The sequence below is a fragment of the Lissotriton vulgaris genome, chromosome 5 (genome assembly GCF_964263255.1).
Source record: "Lissotriton vulgaris chromosome 5, aLisVul1.2, whole genome shotgun sequence".
Classification (NCBI taxonomy): domain Eukaryota; kingdom Metazoa; phylum Chordata; class Amphibia; order Caudata; family Salamandridae; genus Lissotriton; species Lissotriton vulgaris.
Window position 1 is genome coordinate 1939291290 of NC_141693.1, and position 16429 is coordinate 1939307718.

At 40.7% G+C, this 16429-nt stretch overlaps 1 protein-coding gene across 1 annotated transcript in view; it reads right to left on the reverse strand.

Moving 5' to 3' along the window:
- Positions 1-16429, reverse strand: part of LOC147717810 (uncharacterized) — a 321013-nt gene that overhangs the window by 165089 nt on the left and 139495 nt on the right. Inside the window, exons 2-4 of the mRNA XM_086924598.1 lie at positions 8744-8880; positions 5450-5520; positions 1791-1901 (exon numbers count right to left, since the gene is read on the reverse strand). Coding sequence (XP_086780724.1) covers positions 1791-1901; positions 5450-5520; positions 8744-8880 — 319 coding nt within the window. The remainder of the gene's footprint in view (positions 1-1790; positions 1902-5449; positions 5521-8743; positions 8881-16429) is intronic.

Consider the following 16429-nt stretch of genomic DNA (forward strand, 5'->3'; position numbering starts at 1 on the left):
AAATCAACATTATCTAATTGTAATGCCCCATTATTTATAGCTACTAAAACACACAAAGGTGCTACTATCAGATCATAACCAATGTATCTATAGAGGACCTCTGCCAACGAATAGATTTTAGGAGTGGAGACAAAATATGTTTGTAGCAGGGAGCTGTGTGGTTCAGGAAAGTAGCATCAGGGGTAAGAGTGGAAATGGTATGCCTGGGTGAAGGGTAAATAGGATAGTGTGCAGCATTTTAAAATTATAGAACGGTAGAAGGTCAGGGAGAGACCACCGCCTTGTATGTGTTTAACTATATCATGACATTACAAATGGTGAAAGGAGTGACATTTTTGTGGAATTAATTCACTATTATTTGATTTCTCTAAATTCCCCTTTTCTATTGAAACCTGACATTTTGTAGTTCAGTTTATCATTTAATTGTTTCAATTTACAGGTCCCATATGTGATGTTGGCGTGGTGAAATATTACCCGAGGGTACTTCGAGCTGCAGTTCTGACATTGCATGTCCTCATGGTACACAGACAAAATATCGATTTTTAAATATCGATATACAAAATATAATATAATATAATATAATTTTGTACATATTTATAATTATTAATTAGTTGGTAAATAATTAATATTAATTATTTAATTACATTAATTATAGTATTTTTTATATATAATTTTTTGTTATTCTTAGGTAATTAATTAATTTGGAAAAATAATATTAATTATTAAATTACATTAATTACAGCTAATGTGCTAATATATTTACTTTATTGTTATGGTTAATTAATAATTAATTGGTAATTAAATAATATTAATTAATTTTGGGTAAAGGAGTATTTTTAGGGTTCAGGGTCAGTTTTCAGTTTTTGGGTAAAGGGGTATTTTTTAGGGTTCTGGGTCAGTTTTCAGTTTTTGGGTAAAGGGGTATTTTTAGGGTTCAGGGTCAGTTTTCAGTTCATGGGTAAAGGGGTATTTTTAGGGTTCAGGGTCAGTTTTCAGTTTTTGGGTAAAGGGGTATTTTTAGGGTTCAGGGTCAGTTTTCAGTTTTTGGGTAAAGGGGTATTTTTAGGGTTCAGGGTCAGTTTTCAGTTTTTGGGTAAAGGGGTATTTTTAGGGATAAGGGTCAGTTTTCAGTTTTTGGGTAAAGGGGTATTTTTAGGGTTCAGGGTCAGTTTTGGGTTTTTGGGGTACAGGGATATTTTTAGGGTTCAGGGTCAGTTTTGGGTTTTTGGGGTACAGGCGTACAGGGTAAAAACAAAAAAATATTACATTAAATCAAATAAATAACATTAAAAAAATGTTTACATTAAATTATTAAGTGTTTTATTTATTTTAAATGTATATGTATTAGTTTTAATTTTGTTTCAATATTTTTATTTAATATTTGTAAAATTATATGTATTTTAAAATAATTTTTACATTATTATTAATACATTTAAAAAAACGATATTTTTGATTCCGATATTTTTGTACTACGATATTATTTTTTCGATATTTTTGTACTTACCTTTATGAAGATAGGATTCCGATATTTTTTATGTCGATATTTTTGCTCCGATATTTTTGCATTTCGATATTCTGTCTGTCGATATTATGTCAGACATTCGTCCTCATATCTAGTTTCAAGGCCTTGTATCCGTATGGTTTAGAGATCCATGTGGCTCAACACTAATCACTCATCAACACACAAAGGTGGGCCTGGAGATCTCGTTGGGGCTCTGTTCATGCATCCTCAACATATAATTAAGACATCCTCGTGAAAACCTTTGCCTTGCCCTGTGTTGCATACTTACAAAACATGACGTCACCAACATTATGATGCGACTCAGTGAAGTTGCTGATTGTCCACATCATGCAATCATCAGACATCTTGTGTACTTGTGAAGTCACCTTGTGCACGTGAACTGAAAGGTGAACAAACAGAGTGTGAACATGGAAGGTCCCTTTTGCAGTGAAGCAAGCCCAGTGTCCTAGCAAAACAGTATACAGCAAATGCTAGCACACAACGCACAGGTTTGCAGGAGTATAGACTGTGTTGTCGCAATGGAACAATCCATGCAGAGGCAAAAGAGGTAATGGAGTAGAAATTCGTGCCCTATCTGGGGTACCTGTTAGGGGTGCAATATAATCATGTGCAGCCTGCACCCGCATATTATTCATTGTGCAGCGATGCTTGATGTTAGAAAAAGTGTTAACCAATAACAAGTACTGGTGAAAACTAACTCGATCCAATGTGAAGCTGGACAAGTGACACATTGGGATGTAGTGACAACGTATAAATAGATGTAACACACTCACATAGAGCATTAATGTTGTGATGCACTAAGACACTAAATGTTTTTTGAATGCCTATTATGCTAATTATATAAGTGAAATAATGTATTAATAAAGTTATCGGATGTTGTAACTGAAACTTTAATTGATTTTTCAGGATGCTTGTTTTCGGTCCAGGGAAGACATGGCTTGGCAGTTCGGGCTGGACTGTTCCCATGAGGCACAGGGTGATTTGCATATGGCCATGTCTGAACTGGGGTGGTGGAGTGAGCTAAAGAATGGTGATGGATTAAACCCAGATCAGTTGACTGGGGGTGAGTGTTAGATTTGCTCAAACGCCCCGTCCATCATCCCCTTTGTATCATCTTGTTAAACACGGCGTGATTTCACTTTAAACTGCGTTTAAAGTGAAAGCACGCCGCCATGCATGCACTGCGCGCCAGCCCTGCAGACCTCCCTTGTTATTTAATTTCTACTACCTGGAAACTCGCGCATATAATGGAAAAGGCAAAAGTTCAAACTGAGATATCAACAAGAAACTTTGATGCGGAATAAACTCGACCCAATATTAGACAACTTGATGTTAAAGCACTTGAATAAAAAGTGTTTAGTCCAAAAATGGTATTGCAAACTGAAGGGGGTTTGTAATTTGGTAAATACTGTACCCACAACCATACTCTGGTTACCTGTCAATCCTCTCTTTGACAGCCTCCTGTCATCTATTGAGCACCCCTGCCCTGTTCCTTTGAATGAGACACCCTTCACAAATTAAAAATAGACACCCTCTGTTTATCCACTGGTCACACTGCCTGTTGCTGAAGAGACGGTGCACGTTCATTTGAGGCACCTATGCCGGGCAGCTGCAATCTTATCCACAGCACTGGGACTTCTCAAATATCCAAGGCGAAGTCCAGCTTGGACACCTCACACCCAGCAAAGGTTACTCCTCCCGCAGCCATGGTCTTCATCTCACCTTCACTGATCCCAACACAGCAGGATAGTTCCCTCTTCTACTTTTCCTCCCTCCTCTCATGTCATCTGAATATGCCGTGTCCAGCCTAGAGTAGGAGGGAATGGCAAGGACGAATTGTTGCAAGGAGAGTACATGGAGAAACGTTTCAACGTCATGGAAATGTTGTGGCTGTACCCATCCTAGAGCATGTGCGAGAAAGGCATTATAAGGACCTTTGCCGAATATGATTTTGAGAATATGATGCATTCTGACAGGAACAATGCCCACCTCTCCACTTTGCCTCCTGGACGGAGAGCACCTGAGCACTAGTGTCCTCTTTCCTTCAGATTGGCTTTATGCTGCTTGAGCCATCACTTGATGGAGAGACTTCCAAGGAAGACTCCATCACTGACACTTTTTCTCTTTCAACTTATTGTGCAAAGATAAACTAAAGATGTCACTTATAGTGTCAGAGTAGGGATAGAGGATAACAAATGCTTTTCTTTTATGAAGCGCCGATGCAGGGAAACTTGGATTCCTGCTTTTTGATTACTTGCATATTGATCATGGAACTTATTGTTCTTTTCCTGCCTCATCAGGAAAACTTGTTCAGATGCTTCGTCTTTCTGTTATTGCCTCTGTACTTTTATAGCCTTATGCTGAGATGCGTATATGTCCAACTATTTTTAAAATTGTAATAAACTTGACTAACCTTCATCTAGTTGTGGCTCTGAGTTATTGTGTGGCTACAATGAGTTACACTGTATACTGAATTGATTACCCGACAGTTGTTCTCCCCTTCACACTTTCTTGGTGCTTAAAAGAACAGTCGGAGAATTGACATTGAAGGATTTCAGGATAAATGGGCTCAGGCCCTTCCGGAGGCATGGCTGCTTCACTAGCAGTGTCTTGGTTTTGGAGAATGGCTGTAGAGAAGCACATAACTGAAAAGCATTCTGAATCACAAGGGAAAGAGTCCGCTCAGATCGTTGCTGGACAGAAGGAATGAGCAATCAACACAAATCTAATAAAAGAAGGGTTTTTTAAATCAAAATAATATGCCTCTCAAGCATTATTCTACACTGTCTGGTGGAGGAGCTGTGCATTATGGGTAGACACGTTTATGCAGTACAGGAATGAAGGAGCAGAGAAGGCGAGGCGGAGGCAGGAAAGGGTAGCAGATAGAAATGAAGAATACAGGAAGTGCTTGTAAAAGCGAGCATGGAGACAGACCGGCAAAGAGTGGAGAGAGAGATAGAGATGTGTGCACGTGAGCCCACATGCCCATATATAGACATCTGTGCATGCCATCCTGCCTTCCGGCCAGCACGGATCGGAGACAGGGGGTCATGGGTGGGAGGGAGGAGGACGCAGGGAAGCAGGTATTAATAACATAGAAACACAAAACTGACCTTCTCGCTGCTTCCTCGCCTCTGCTCCGTAGTCCTCCCTCGCTGGCCTGAACAGGATGCACACCCAGGCTCTCAGCCAATCAAAACGCTGCCTTAGCAGTGTTGTGCTGACTGGGAGCCTGGAGATGTTCTCCGCGCAGTCTGCAATGCAGCCTGCATGGAGAGCATGCGAAGTGCGCAAGACTGTTTGGCCGGCCCGATGGGGTTGGCCAAGCAGTCATAGCGCACTTAGGAGGGTGCTACCACTGGTCCCCTGCCCCCACCCCCTTAAGCAAAGCTGCCGGAATTAGGCCAAAAAAAAATAACAACGCAAGTTAATATTTTATTTTCCCTTTATTTCGCTGCCAAAAAGCATTGGTGCAACACTCCCCCGCCTTAGCAGAGGAACTGTCCTTGCTTCCTGCTTTCCTGCGTTCGTAAACACGTCTGTCTGTGGGTTCAGAAATATGCCAGCATTTGGAGGTCTTTTTTACCTTCAGAAATCTATTTAAGATGAGGACTACAGAGGGGCATGGCAGACTGTAGGAGAACCAGGAGCCTCAAATTAAAGTCAAACTAACCCACCATGCCCTAATAACCTTTTCTCAAACGTGGCTCTTCCAATTTTCCTTCACATTCGTTCTGCTTAGTCAGATTGCATCTTGGCCAGCAAGTCATGTGAAGGAAATCTGCAATGCTTTTTACATATTAACATTTGGAATGTTCATAATGTCGTCCAATTTCACTTGCATTTCATATTCCGTGTTCATAATTTCATGCTGCCGCAGCCTGATGCATTGAAGAGCTTTGCAATGGATGAAAGATAAAAGTATACCTTTTATTGTAACACCGCCATCCTCCTCCGAAACAGTTACGTTTAAGTTCATCATCAAAATTCTTCCGTGGCTGAAAAAGAATCAAGATCAGTGAATTACAAATCATGTTCATTTTCACCTTTCTAACTATCTCTTCGACATGTAGCAATGTGGGGGGAGGACGAAACATAGGGGCCTATTTACAAGATGGGTTGTGTCAATCTTCCATCACGCTGCGTGGTGCACGATCGACGCTAAACATGAATGCGATTTATGAAACCACGCCCGGCCACTTTGTGTGGCCCTGAGTGGCTCCATAAATCTGGAGTAAAGCAACGCAGCGCAAATTACTGCGTTGCCTTACTCCGCGCAACGGAGGCATGTTTTTGTACGCAAATCTAGATTTACCAGAACTGGTAAACCTGGGACTGTGCCAAAACGATACACTTCCCCTGGAGAGGCGTATCGAGGAGAAATATCTTTATTTCTCCTTGTTACTTCCTCTTTCAATGCGTGCTGCATTCTGCAGCACGCATGGAAAGAGGAAAATGCCTCTCAGGATAATTTTTGTGCATTAAGGTGCCCCTTCCTTCACAAAACAATCCTGAATGCAACATATTGCACCATAGATGCAAGGGTACCTGCATCGGCACTAGGCAGTCCATTGTGCACCAGCGCTGGGAAAAGGACAGGAACTTGCCATATTGCAACAAGCATCAGCATTCCCAATAGGTCTCGCCTTTGGGACCTTATACGTATTTAATTATGCAGCACAATATCCTTGGTGCAACATCAACTGTTGCATGGCTAAACACTTATAATGTTTCAAAGGCGAGACCTATTGGCTATGCCAATCCTTGTCTTACCAGGCCACACATTTCTGCCATGTGTTTACACTAGCTGTAGAAATGCTGCTGCTTACCCCTGCTCTTACCCCAGGGACAGGCAAGGGGATGCAACAAGTATCGTACGACCTCTCATTGCAAGCATGCAACACACACCTTTTACTCGAGGAAATGGCTCAATAAGAAGTTATGTTTTAATTTCTTATTTCAAGAACAAAGAACTTGCTACCATTCACCCTTCTATTGTTTAAGGAACTGCAAATGTGAAGTTAAGTGCTATTTGAGGTAGATAAAGAACACCAGCAAGAAACAGTCATACTTGAACAGCAAGTTTAATGTTAAAAATATAACAAGCACGTTTTGATTACTCCTTAGAAGCAGTGTAAGAATGAAGTGTACATGCTTCACATGGCTACTTGAAATATATTTTCACTTTTAGTCAAATCGGAGCTCAGTAACACCTTTGATATATGGAAAGTATGGGGGCCTGATGCACAGAATTAACTTAAAACAAAATCCTAAACTTATTACAATTTTGGTGTTCACAGAAGTTACTTACTAATTTTGGTATTCAGTCACGGAAGTCACTTATGTCGGTATTCACAGAAGTTAGGAGTCCTAACTTTAGGACTCCTAAATGCCTGCTGTGAATACCGAAAGTTAGGATTTTTCTCAGTTTAGGAGTAGTAAAGTTAGGACTCCTAAGTTTACTACTCCTAAACTGAGAAAGATCCTAACTTTAAGACTTTCGGTATTCACAGACGGTATTTAGGAGTTCTAAATTTAGGACTCCTAACTTCTGTGAATACCGAAATGAGTAAGTACCTCCTGTGAATACTAAAATGGTAGTAAGTTTAGGATTTTGTCTTAAGTTAATTCTGTGAATCAGGCCCTATGTAACTTAAAAAAACGGAAAAACAAAAATGTGCTATTTCCATATTTCTTTTTACTTGTTACTTTGCGGTTTCTGGAAAATAGGCCCTTGACCTATTAAGCAAGGATTATTAAAAAGGCAAGGCGTCACTTCTTGTGACCTCACTTCTTGTGTTGTCATTTATGATTTGCATATCATAATTAGTTCCTCCACTGTTTGCTCAGCCTGTGGGCCATCTTCAACATTGTTTTCATGAGCTTGTCTTCATCATCCTCCTAACATGTTCAGTACATACGGGCACTTGGACGTATGATGCTGTGACAGAGTGAACCTCACACCGCTCAAGTCACCCCCATCTCATGCTGCCAGAGCGCGCGGCTGTAAACGGTTAGTATGCAAACTGTTTAGTAGGCATTGAGAAAAGGCATCCATTAGTGTGAATGAAGTTCCTAAGCGGCAATGAGAAACAACGCCACTGCTGAGGTCACTGTTATTAACTTACAAGACTAGGAAAGGAATGGGCCCGCAATGAAAATGTATGACGTAGAACAGAGTGGCGGTGTTGACCGGGCAACGCTGGGCACATTTCCATGTAGCCATGTTTGTTTTTGCTCTGAGCGCCGGGTTGGGGGTCGAGATTGAGGAGGGGGTAATCTCATGAGCTTTTCCTTCACTGTGGAGATACGTCAGTTTGTACATTTCACCAACCCAAAGTGGTTGAACCCTACGTAGGCAATTACCTGTGTAAAAAAAAAAAAAAAACTTCCCTGCTCAATACAGTCCAAACAGCCAGCATAGCTTTTGTTGCATTTATATTTCATTACCTGCATGACATTATCTTGTATACTCAGTTTAAAGAGACTCTTAATAAACTTAAATATGTCTGACCAAAATTCCAAGCTTTTTTAAAGCATTTTCCTTCACAGGACAGTTCTATAGTTTCCACTTTCTACGATGTACTTTCTGTCCTCCTCTTATGTCACTTCCTATTGTATGAAGTAATAGTAGCTTCAATGTTGGAGACAGCATATGTAAGTAGAACTAGTGTTTAATAAGTTTGAATTAAACAATTGCCTTTTGAGCCCATCTTACTGAAGTTTTGATTTTGTTTTTAAATGCACGAATGCATTCATAACGACTTCACCATAATTTTGGAGTAATTTTAAGATCTTTTGGTATTCAGAGTGAATGTTATGAGTTCTCCTGGGATGATGTGGCCATTGCAGATTACCACGAGTAGATCTTGAATTCTGCTGATATTCCCAGTAATGCATCAGTGTAGCAGCTGTACATTTAGACACATGTGAATAAAAGTGCCTATTTTCTCCACTGGAAAAATTCCTGTTCCTATGGACCAAGGTCTTGCCCTACATCTCTACCTCTTACAGGGTGTTCAATCCCCAGTTCCTCACTGGATTCAGAATAATACTTGCTCTTTACTGGAGTAAATCTCTGACTGCATTCTAAGTAGGAATGTGCACTGCAAAGTATTTTCAATATGCACAAAGTTGTAAGTTAGTGGGTAGGTATTCCTGTCCTGGAAATCCTGCAACCCGCCCCTTAAAGCTGATTTGCTAACACACATTATTACTCACATCCCAAACACGTGTTTCATTTCTGTCACGCCATCGACTGTGGCTATCTCTATCCAGGCAAACGTTGATTGCTTGTCCTCTTTCAGTGTATCCTCTTTCTGATAGGCGCCTGAGATTAGGTGCCATCTTCCTTGGATCTGGAGAAAATATTTGGAACATAATGGAGTCAGCAGATCAATGAAAGCCCCTGTGATTGTGTACACAGAGTCATTACTAATTAAACATAGCAGATAGACTAAAGGAAACCCTTTACTTTTTTTTTTTTAAATGTTTTTATTGTTTGCAGGCGTACAAGGGATGAGTGAATTAATTCATAAGTAATTCATTTTGACATACATAAATTATTTCCATATAAAATAAATACAGCTAAATCATGAAATATTGTTTTGAAAATAGATAATCAGCAAAAAGAGAGAAAAAGAAAAGAAGAAAAAAAAAATATATATATATATATATATATATATAATATCAGTTTCTTTTCAACGTTGATGCGAATAATGTAGTTCAAACCATTTTCTAAACCCCCCCCCCCTGAATCACAAGAAAAGAGAAAATATAATATATACAAAATAAGGCATCATAAATCTATAAAAGTACCCCAAATTTTTTGGTGCTTTTTCAATGACTGTAAGCCCCTGATCTTAGCTAGAGCTAGCTCCATTGAGTATATCTCGACTACCAGGGCCCACCAATCCCAGACCTTAGGTATTTCTGGACTAATCCATGCTCTGGCCAAAGTTAGCTTAGCACAGGACATTAATATCGTGGCCAAAGCAGCTTGTGGAAAAGATGCCGAGTAAGTATCTAACAAAACAGAAGTGGCCGTAAATGTAGGTAGCTGAATATGTTTCAGTTTAAGAACTTTTTCTACATCATGCCAAAAAGTTTTGAGATTCGGGCATGAGAATAAAACATGTGCTAAGTCAGCTGCTTCGGCAGAGCATTTAGGGCATTTTGTGCGATCACTATGAATGTTATTATTAGATGGCCATTTTGAGATTCTTTCCGGGGTATAGTACAACATACAGGTTGTTCTAAATTGTTGTAGTCTAAGGTTTGAAGATCGCACTCGTTTATTGATATTTATTAAAGAGCTCTCAATCTGTTTAGATGTTATATTTGACCCCAGCATTCTGCTCCATTTGTCAGCCAGTTTAATACAATCATTTGATTTAAATCCAACAAAGAGCTTGTAAGCTTCGCTTATTGTGGATTTATTTTTGGAGGAGTATAAACATGTCCAGATATCGCTTTCAGTGACCTCCAATAATTGTTTTTTATTAATTAGGTAATTGTGTATCTGTAAGTGTTTATATCTCATATTTTCAGATAGATTATATAATAGTTTGAGAGTATTGAAATCTAAAAAACCTTGTATTCCATAAAAATCCCCTAAAACCGTGATGCCCGATCTTAGCCAGCAGCGAGTATTAGTGTCAGAAAAAATGTTTGGTAGGCCTGGATTGCCCCAAAGTGGAAGCTTTGGGTGAAAAAAGCTAGTGTTGCAAAAAGAAAGTATGTTACCCCAGATCTTTATTAAGTCTCTTATAGTCTTAAATCTAACCCTTTTGTAGTAATTGGGGTCGTTAATTCGGAACAGAAACATATTCGAGTCGGATTTTAGTGTAAACAAATGAAAAAATAGAGTCCTACCTTCATTTAATAAGGATCGAAGACGGATTATAAAAGCAGACCAAAAGTATAGTTTGAAATCGGGGAAGTTAAGTCCGCCAAAGTTCGTATTATTTTTCATAAGGGCCAGTGATCTTCTTGCTTTTTTATACCCCCAAATAAAACTGCTAAGTATACCGTCAAGTTTTTTAAAAAATTGATTGTTTAATGCTAGTGGTATAGACCGAAATAAGTATATAAATTTGGGCAAAACTTTCATCTTGATTAAGTTAATTCTGCCAGTTAGGTTCAAAGGTAATCTGTGCCATTTTTTTAGCAGTAGACTGGTTGATTTAATTAATTCGTCATAGTTTAGATTGTTTATTTCACGTACTTTAGCCGTGATTTTAACCCCGAGATATGTGGCGGAGTGGCAGATCTCAGGCACAGCCACTGCAGGTGTGTAATTAGCTATTACTTGTGTTTTTAGTAGATTTAATTTATAGCCCGCCACCTTACCATATTTTTCGGCTTCTAATGCTATTCCCTTTAGTGCTTTCACGACATCTTCAGTGTAGATCGCGATGTCATCTGCGTATGCTGTTATTTTTAGTTCTTGTATTCCTGATCTAAAGGGTGCGATCTGATTCTGAAGTTGGAGTGCGAACAGAAAAGGCTCCAGTGAAATGGCAAATAGAAGAGGGGATAGGGGGCATCCCTGACGGGTACCTCGTAAGATAGAAAAGTCTGACGATCTCAGTCCCCCATAGCTGATATATGCTGAGGGTTTATCATACAGTGCTTGAATACTCCGTAAAAATTGTCCTTTAAACCCAGTCCTAAGAAGTATGTGCCAGAGAAAGTCCCACCCCACTCGATCAAAAGCTTTTTCAGCATCTAATAGAATTATGCCAAGTGGGGTGGATTCTGTCTCTGCCACATCTAATGCAGTTATTGCCGTATTCGTATGTATAGTGGTGTCCCTACCAGTTATGAAACCATGCTGTTGTGGGTTGATGATTTGAGGCATAATAGGAGCTAATCGTAGTGCTAAAATTTTAGCAAAGATTTTTGCATCTGTGTTTATTAAGGAGATGGGGCGATAAGACCCCCTCTCTTCCTTCGGTTTGCCTTTTTTCAAAAAAAATATTATTTTTGCCCTATTCCATGACCTAGGTGTCTTTCCTTCTAGGCCTACAGATTGCATGACCTTCAACAATAGTTGTTCAAGCTCTTCTAGGCAGAATTTATATATTTCTAGAGGTATGGTGTCCTCACCCGCCGCTTTCCCTACGGGTAACAAAGCTATCGCTAGATGTAATTCAGCCAATGTTATGTCCGCAGACAGTGAGTCTATCTCTGAGCAATTCTGCATGTCCCCCAAGTGCTCCTCCACATATGTATATATGTCGTCTAGGTTGGAGTCCACTTCTGGGGTATATAAATTTCTATAGAAATCGGCGAATTGTTCTACTATATCTTGAGGTTTTGTATAGATTTTATTGCTAGCCCCCCGTATGCTTGTGATAGTAGAGTTAGCTCTATCCTCAGCAACTTTGTAGGCCAGGATTTTCCCGATTTTGTCGCCCCCCTCATATTGTGTTATTTTAAATTTATGTAAACAATTTGTGCTTTTCTGGATAAATTTAGACTTCATTTTATTTTTGATTGAACAAAGTTCAAGGCCGATTTCTATACTTTTTGCTACATTATTTTGAAGAGCTAATGATAGTTGTTCTTCCAAAGCTGTTATTTTAATCAATAGTTGGTCATTATTTTTTTTGTTTTCAAAATTTTGTCTAATTATATAAGCCTGAGTAAAACCCCTAATACTTGCCTTACAGGCATCCCAAACCATATCAGGTGATGTTGAGTTGATATTTATGCCTATAAATTCGGTAAGGTGTGATTTTAGTTGCGTCATAAAAGATATATCTGAAATCAAATATCTCGGGAAAGAGAATGGTCTGGGTGTAGTTCTAGTATTTATTGTTTTGATTGTCAATAATATTGCATTATGGTCCGATGATATACGAGGGCATATAACCATAGAGCTATTCACCAATAAATTTTCGCTTGCTAATGCCATGTCAAGCCTGGAGCATGTTTTATGCGGGGCAGAGTAATATGTATATCCAGGATTGTTAGCGTTTAAGCGTCGCCAAGCGTCTTTGATGTTATGTACACGGCATAAGTCCAGGATAGCTGATCTTGTTTTATGCATCCTTTGATATCGCACAGAGCTAGTTGTATCAATTCTGTAATCCATGACGCAATTAAAGTCCCCCATAATAATAAGTTCTCCCTCCAAGCCCAAAAGTTTAACGTTCAGATGGTCAAAAAAGCTAGGGTCGTCTATATTGCAGCCATAGACCACACATAAAACATATTTAATATTCTCATGGCTTATCTGCGCTATTGCCCATCTGCCATCTTTACCCATAAAAGTCTGTGTTGTCTCAGCCCGAAATCGAGTATCTTTAAGTATGGCAACCCCTCTTGTAGATTGTCCAAAAGCAGAACAAACTATGATGTCGTAACCCAGATGTTTAAGGAGTTTCTTATCCTTCACCGCAATGTGTGTTTCAGATAATAAAATTATATGGGGGTTATGCATTTTCAATTCCTCTTTAACCAAGCACCTTTTGTTCTTACTATTAAGCCCGGCTACGTTCCAGGCTAAATATTTTATTTCATACATCTAAAAAATGCAGAAGATTAATCCCTTAAATTTTAAGCATGTCTTAATTTTAAAGGAAACCCTTTACAATTCAATTCAAATAATCTTTATTTCGATCATAAAAGATCATAAAAGATATACAAATTGGTTTCATTATTAAGCGGTTAAAAACATTATAAAACGAGGTGTACATTTTAAAAACAATTCATCAAAATCATGATTGCGCTCTGGTTGCTGACATAACACTTTTCTTTGAGAAGAGGATGAAACAATATCAGGGCTACTATGCAAGAGAATTAGAGAAAAGTGTTCACACAATTGTGGTGTCCTTAATTATTTTTGTGCGTAATCGCCACATTGCCGTCAAAAATCTTGCCATTGCCAACACTGTTGGTGCCGATAGGTCTGTCTTAAGAACTCTGTAGGCCGGAGCATATGTTCGGAAGCCCAAGTTCTTTAAATGGGGGACCAACCAATAACTCCTGATTCTGCTATAGGCTCTACAGAACAGAACCACATGAAGATCGCTTTCCAGTTTATAGTTGCAGGCTGGGCATGCCCCTGAGTCCAGATAGCCGGCCCAGGATTTAGTGAGGGACCTCAAGGGGAGGGATCCATACCTCCATTGCATGTAGATCTTCCGTGCAAACACAGGAGTCATGGCATCTAGTACATTTTCATGACTATATGAGTCTTTAACCTTGATAAATGTGTCGGTTAGGGATCCTTCCAAGGTGGAATTCAAGCATTTCTGGAGCATGACGCTATAGAATAAATTTGAAAGGGCTTTTCAAGACAGCCTTGCAGACACAATTTCCGGTTCAGACCATAGCTCTGGGACTCCAAGAGTCGTACACATGTCCCTGATGTACTTTATCCAGGGGATTTTGGTAGCGTAGGTTGATCTAAGAAGTTCCTGCAGTTCGTTTCTGTAGTTTACCAGATCCTGACTACTCCACAGGTGCCTCCAATAACTCAGGGGTTTAAGGCCCAATTCCTCAGTAATTGGTCGCAATGCCAGATCCATTCTTAAGGGGAGGAGTGGAGTGCTCGGGGGAAGTGCAGCTAGTTGTCTTATAAAGTTGTTTTCTGCAACCTGTATGGTATGTAACGGAATGTGTCCCCAGAGCTCAGCCCAATAATTGATACCTCCCCGTGCTTGAGCTTTATAGATATGGATGGCAGGTACCAATGGACGGAGAGGAAATTTTTGGGCAATTCTTGTAATGGCACCTGCCCTCTGAACTAATTTTGTGGTTGCTTTTGTTTTGTGTGGTAGCCATGTCAGGTTCTGGTTCAGGGTTATGCCAAGGTATTCTATTATATAAACCCTTTCCAGGGTTGTGGTTCCTAGGCGGGGATTTGGGCAGTTTTTGGGTTTGGGGTTAAGAATCATGAATTTTGTCTTTGAGGGGTTTATTTCCAAGCCCCTTTCGTTGCAGAACCCCAAAAAGCCATTCAGGATCCTTTGCAGCCCCATTGGCGTTTTTGACAGCAGCAGGGTGTCATCCGCGAACATGATCGCAGGCATCCTGCTGCTGTTCAGTTGCGGAGCATTGATATTAGGGATCCTGTTCAGGTGCTCTATCACCCCGTTCACAAATAGGCAAAACAGGGTTGGCGCCAATACGCAACCCTGCCTTACCCCTCTGCGAACGGGTAACTTGTCCGTCAACCTGCCCCCCTTTCCATATCTGACTCGGGCATAGTTGTCAGTGTGCAATCTGATTAAGATATGGAGAATATCTCCTGGGACACCCAACTCCGCCAGCACCTCCCACAATTTAGCCCGCGGGACCAAATCGAAGGCGGCACGAAGGTCCACAAAGACCGCGTACAGCGTCCCGCCTTCCAGTAGATAATATTCAGTCTGAGTATTTGGTCAACTGTGGAGACTCCTTTTCTGAATCCCGCCTGAAGAGGGCTTAAGATGTCGGTCTCCTCTATCCAGCATTGGAGCCTATTAAGTATTAATCTGCCAAATAGTTTCTGGGAGACATCAATGAGGCTGATTGGGCGGTAATTGGCTGGGAGCAGGGGCGACCCCTTTTTAAAAATCGGGACCACCTCCGCCCCCAGCCAAGTGTCTGGTATTTTCATCCCCCCAGCACTGCATTAAATATCACTAGTAGGTAGGGTGCCCAGATTCCAGGTTCCTGCTTGAATAGGTCACCCGGCACCCCGTCCAAGCCTGGTGCCTTTCCCGAGGACAGCCCTGCTATCGCCATCCTAATCTCTTTTACAGTGAAGGGATCAGAGGCCTGTTTATCAAGAATGATGGGTGGCGATGGTTCTGTCTCCCCCTCCTCCAGCGAATATAGCAACTGGAAGTGTTTTTGCCAAACACTTGCAGCAATGTTTGGTTGAATAGCCGGCGGAAGATTTTCACAACCGTGGTTAATTATTCTCCAGAATTTACGGGAGTCTCTTATTGCTAAGGACTCCGAGAGATTCTCCCAGTGCTGCACATCCCGCTCTATCTTGGCGTTGGCTATAAGTATTTTATACGCCCTCCTTCTGATGCGGATCTCTTCCTTCGGGCCTCCTGCTTTTATAGTAGATAATAGGTCGCGTTTTGCATCTCGGCATGAGGTGTTGAACCAGGTGCCTTTGTACGATCCCTGAGTTCTAGGCGGTCTGGTGGAAAATAGGTCAGCCTCAAGCTTTTTAATTAGGTGGTTATGTATCTGTGCGAGATCCTCGCTAATTTCCTTCGTGGAATCTAAGTTCCATAAGTCAAAGGCCTCTTTCAAGATTGGGGTAATCCCAGCGTAGAGGGTAGCTAGCTTATCTTCGCTGGAAGCAAGGTTTTCCCATCTTATCCTCCTCCTATTATTATCCAGAAGGTGTCCCTCTCTGGGCTTTTGTCCATTTGACACCCACTCCTCCATACAGGGGATGACATAGTCCAGCTCTAGGGCGTTATGATCACTATCCTCTCTAGGTGTTACTCTGAAATACACCACCCTTTTCCAGGCATGCAACTGTACCAGAAAGTAATCCAGTCTAGATTCTCTCCCGATTTTATTATACGTACATTTGCTCGGGATATCAGACCCAACTCGACCGTTACAGGCTCTCAGGCCGTGGGTGAGAGTAAGCGTGTTTATCTGAACGGCTAGTGGTGTCCATGCTCTGGGAGGGGGAGCCTCTGTAGGAGGAACCTGCCAACTTGAATCCTCCTCTAGGGAGGGTCCATCAAGTAGGCCAGGTAGCGGTTCGAAATGTGAATTAAAGTCTCCCCCTACTAGGTATGGTATACCTTCTGGAATAGTTTCTAGAAGGCTGACAGTGCCTCAATGGTTTTGGAGGTGGCAGCTATGGAAACTGGCCTGGAGTAAACATTTATTACAATTAATTTATGAGATCCCGGCCATTCCAGGAGGACAGCCAGT